Raw genomic sequence first — 4,415 nt, 5'->3', positions numbered from 1 at the left:
CCAGGCATACAGTTTTTAAATCAGTAGAAACAGTCAACAGTACAGAAACACTAACACACACTTTGATAATCATCACTTATGGGTGCAAGATCTTACACATGTCCTAAAACTGTTGTTTCACAATAGGTCTGCTGGGAATAAAAGATGTTGAAAATTTATTTAGCTCAAAAAGGCCATACAATAAAAATGGTTCAACAGAGTAAATGATCAGAATTAAACATTTACTGTTTCAGCATGATTTAGTTTCCTTTAAGACTGCACACCTTTAATCCCAGCACTTGAGAGGCTGAGGCAAGTCAGTCTCTGCATTTGAAGCCAGCCTGGTCTACAGAGCAGTGGCAAGACAGTCAGGGCTACATAGAGAAACTTTGTCTCGAAAAACCAATGGGAGGAGGAGACAGCTACCTTGATCCTCAAAGTTGTTTTTAAAAGGTCATTTTATGATTTTAATATACATTCAACCCTTTACAACATGGTTTGGTTCCAGGACCCCTAACAAAATCTTCAGATGTTCAAATATCCTATATAAGATGTAGTATTTATATATAACCCACTTTTATCCTGCTGTATACTTTAGCTCTAGATATTTATAATATCCAATATAATGCGAATGGCATATAGTTATGAACCTGTATTGTTTAAGGAATAAAACTAAGAAAAAAGTCTTCACATGTAACATACATTTCTTTCTTCCTTTTTTATTTTTTAACTATATCTATATCTGATCTTTAGTTGGTTGAATCCATGGAGACAGAATCTCCCACAGTACTGTATTTTTGTTGTTTCATTTTTGTTCTTTTTTTTAATATTTATTATTTATTATGTATACAATATTCTTTCTGTGTGTATGCCTGCAGGCCAGAAGAGGGCACCAGACCTCATTACAGATGGTTGTGAGCCACCATGTGGTTGCTGGGAATTGAACTCAGGACCTTTGGAAGAGCAGGCAATGCTCTTAACCTCTGAGCCATCTCTCCAGCCCCCTTTTGTTCTGTTTTGAAAGACAGAGTCTCTCTATGTAGCTCTGAATGTCCTGGAGCTTGTGATGTAGACCAGTTTGAACTCACAGAGAGCCACCACATCCAGTCTACTTGCAGACCAATGTTACTCTATACTAAATTCACTGGAATCTGTGTTTTATGAGTAGAATTCATTTTGTAATGATCTTCAAAACTTTGCCCAAACTTTTTCCAAAACTTTATCAAGCTGAGTCCTAGGGACCATGTATAAGAAAAATGAAGGAAAAACAGACCTGGGGAAGCTCCCCAAGTACCCTAACTTTTCAGGAGTTATGGATCACCAATGAGTGATATAATTCTTAAAATGATTGCAGGTTTTTACAATATCTACTTCCCACTATCATACCCAAGGGGAACTGTTGAAAGTATTTCACAATTGATTGTGAAATCACTCAACAGAATGTATACAATTATTTAAATCAATCAATATAATTATTTATTTATTTATTTTTTGTTTGTTTGTTTTGTTTTTTGTTTTTCGAGACAGGGTTTCTCTGTGGTTTTGGAGCCTGTCCTGGAACTAGCTGGAACTAGACCAGGCTGGCCGAACTCACAGAGATCTGCCTGCCTCTGCCTCCCAAGTGCTGGGATTAAAGGAGTGCGCCACCACCGCCCGGCCATCTGTGAAGTATTTCTTATGCTTCACAGAACAGAAGCCTCATTCTCCACTCACTCAGGTGTTAAAGTGCCAAGAGTAGTTAAAGCCTTAGGATAAACTGGGAATAGGAGCTTTCTATGGTCATTTATACTAAAAATTGGAGAAAAATACTATATAAAAACTATATTTTTATATTTATATATTTTCTATAAAAGTAAGAACTAATGTGTTGTTGCATATAAACAGGATATACATGACTTAAGGTAAATATAACACAAAAAAGTTTCCTAGTGATTCTCTTAAAAGGGAGGAAGGGTAATGAACTGCTACACCAAGAGAACAGTTCCCCACCGAGGAGGAGCGGAACAGGGTTAGAGCTGCAGCAGAGCTGGATGTGCTGCCTGTTCCTGACCATGTGAGACCATGGACCTCAGTCACATAACTGTGGGCTTAAAGCCTCCTTTGTTCATCTGTGAGATACAGTAAATATTTCTTACATTATCGCCTTTTACTGTGAGATTTGTTAAGCAAACTGCCTAGATTCTAGAAGGGCTATAATGAATGCAACCTACTAACACCGTCAGTCACACCAGTAAATCTGTCTGGCTGTCAAAACCATTCATTCAGCTTCAATTTGTGAGATCAAGATAAGTAAGCAGTTGCTATTTATAGACCCTCCCAACCAACTGCACAAAGAAATCAGGCCCATAGGGTAAAATGACTGAGGTGAACACTATACTCACATATTTCATTTCAAACTTCTTAGCCAACATTTCCACTTCTTGCCTCTCCTTATGCTCATCATCAAATGGGTCTTCTGCATGAACAAGCTTCTTCTGATTCAAAGGAAACGGGGAACGAAACACAAGTATTACAACTACTTCAACTAGACTGCCATATACTAATCACATATCAACTACAGTTCAGTATAAATAAGTAGCATATCAAATAGATATTCAGTACTATATATTCTATAACTACATCCATTGTATTATTTTCCAGACTGGAATCTACCTTTAAATTTCAATGAACATAAATAGGTTAAAAGTATTAAAAGCAATCTTTTTTTTTAAATGATAGCTCACAGAAGGATAGACTTACACACACTGTACAATAAGAATTCCAACATCAAAACTGACTCCACTTGCAAAATGACCACATGACCATCCCATCCCAAATAAAGCAATCTCTCCCTAGTCCAACACAGGTAAAAATGAAAATATGAATTTTATTTTGATATTATCCCTAAGAGCTAACTGATTCAGCCATGGAAAGCCCTAAAAAGGTATCCAAATTATTAGAGAATCAAGATTCATCATATGCTTACAAGTTATTACTTAAGTATCTGCAAGGGGCCCTGGCTTTCTGCTGAGACTTAGAATCAGTAACTTCTTATATTGCCTGTCTCCTGTCAATGGATACCCAGTCAAGGAAAAGACAAAGCTAAAAAAAAAAAAATACAATAGCTGACCATGGCTTCCTACTAACAGTGTAGAATGAAACGCCATTCTAAAATACACTTTAAAACACACACTCCACACTATGAGCAAGGATCCTATATTCACCAGCCACTCGCCAAAACAGATAAAACTGTATCCTTTCTTGGCTTTACTATGTTTTCAAAAAAATTTAATGTATTATTATTATTATGCGCTGCATGGTGGAGGGGAGTGGGGAAGTGTGCACACGTGGAGGTCACAGGGTAACTTTGTGTAGTTGATTCTCTCCTTGTACCTTTCTGGGGACTCTGGGGATTGAACTCAGGTTGCCAGGCTTGCTCTGACCTGACGTGCTGTTACAGCAGTTATGTTTTATATATATGATTTTTTTTTAAAAGGCAGAGTTACTTTTAATGAAATACAATTTTTATCCAATTTCAGAAAGTTTACTTTGAAAGTAAATTTGGTTTTGTTGTTTGCTTCTTTTGATTTTTGTTTTGTTTTGTTTTTGGTGACAGGGTCTTACTATGAAGCCTAGAATGACCTGGAACTTAGTTAGATCAGGCTAGCCTCGAACTCAGAGATCCTTCTGATTCTCTCTCCTGTGCGACTAAACTATGTACAACCATATCCCTCTCAAAGTAAATTTTAACAGGGGTTTTTGTTTGTTTTGTTTTTTTAAGACAGGGTTTCTTTGTGTGTAAGCCCTGGCTGTCCTCAAACTCACTTTGTTGACCAGACTGGCCTTGAACTCACAGAGATCCTCCTGCCTCTGCCTCGTTGGATTAAAGTCCTGAGGATTCATTTTTTTAACCTGATGAAGCAGCTTCAAATAATTAAAAGTATATTACAACCAAGACAAAGACCTGAATTTAGTACTAAGGTGTTTCATCCTAGATAGAAAGACCAGTTACAAATAATCAGCCTAAAACAAGACAGGGAAACAATGGATAAAGAGGGGTTTCATCCTTCCCAGCATATCAAAATAAAGAGGGGGGAACTCCTTAGATTTTAAGGAGTTGATTTTAGAATTTCTAAATGTAATAATAAATATTTATAGAATATCTTCTCCTAATTGGCATTATGAATAAAAAAATATAAAAAAAACCAATTGAAAACAAACTAGCAAAGTGAGACTGGTAAGGAGTAAAACTGCTACATTGGGGGCCCAGCAGTCCCCTGGCACTAATGCAAGCAATCAGTATCTGTTGTCATAAACTATCCCCTCCCACCACTGAGTAGTTCAAATACTAGATCCTTATTATCAGTATGATCAGGATTTTATGACAGTTTTATTGAACTCAGAGCCTTTCACTTGCTGACTTTTTTTTTTTTTTTTTTTTTTTTTTTTTTTTTTTT

General features: G+C 36.5%; 1 protein-coding gene across 1 annotated transcript in view; it reads right to left on the bottom strand.

Annotated features, from left to right (window-relative positions):
• Ubn2 (ubinuclein 2) overlaps positions 1–4,415 on the bottom strand; it is a 67,227-nt gene that overhangs the window by 56,935 nt on the left and 5,877 nt on the right. The window contains exon 3 of the mRNA XM_026788553.1: positions 2,361–2,453. Coding sequence (XP_026644354.1) covers positions 2,361–2,453 — 93 coding nt within the window. The remainder of the gene's footprint in view (positions 1–2,360; positions 2,454–4,415) is intronic.

The sequence above is a fragment of the Microtus ochrogaster genome, unplaced genomic scaffold, assembly GCF_000317375.1.
Source record: "Microtus ochrogaster isolate Prairie Vole_2 unplaced genomic scaffold, MicOch1.0 UNK4, whole genome shotgun sequence".
Taxonomy (NCBI): Eukaryota; Metazoa; Chordata; class Mammalia; order Rodentia; family Cricetidae; genus Microtus; species Microtus ochrogaster.
This window is presented reverse-complemented; position numbering and strand designations above follow the sequence as displayed.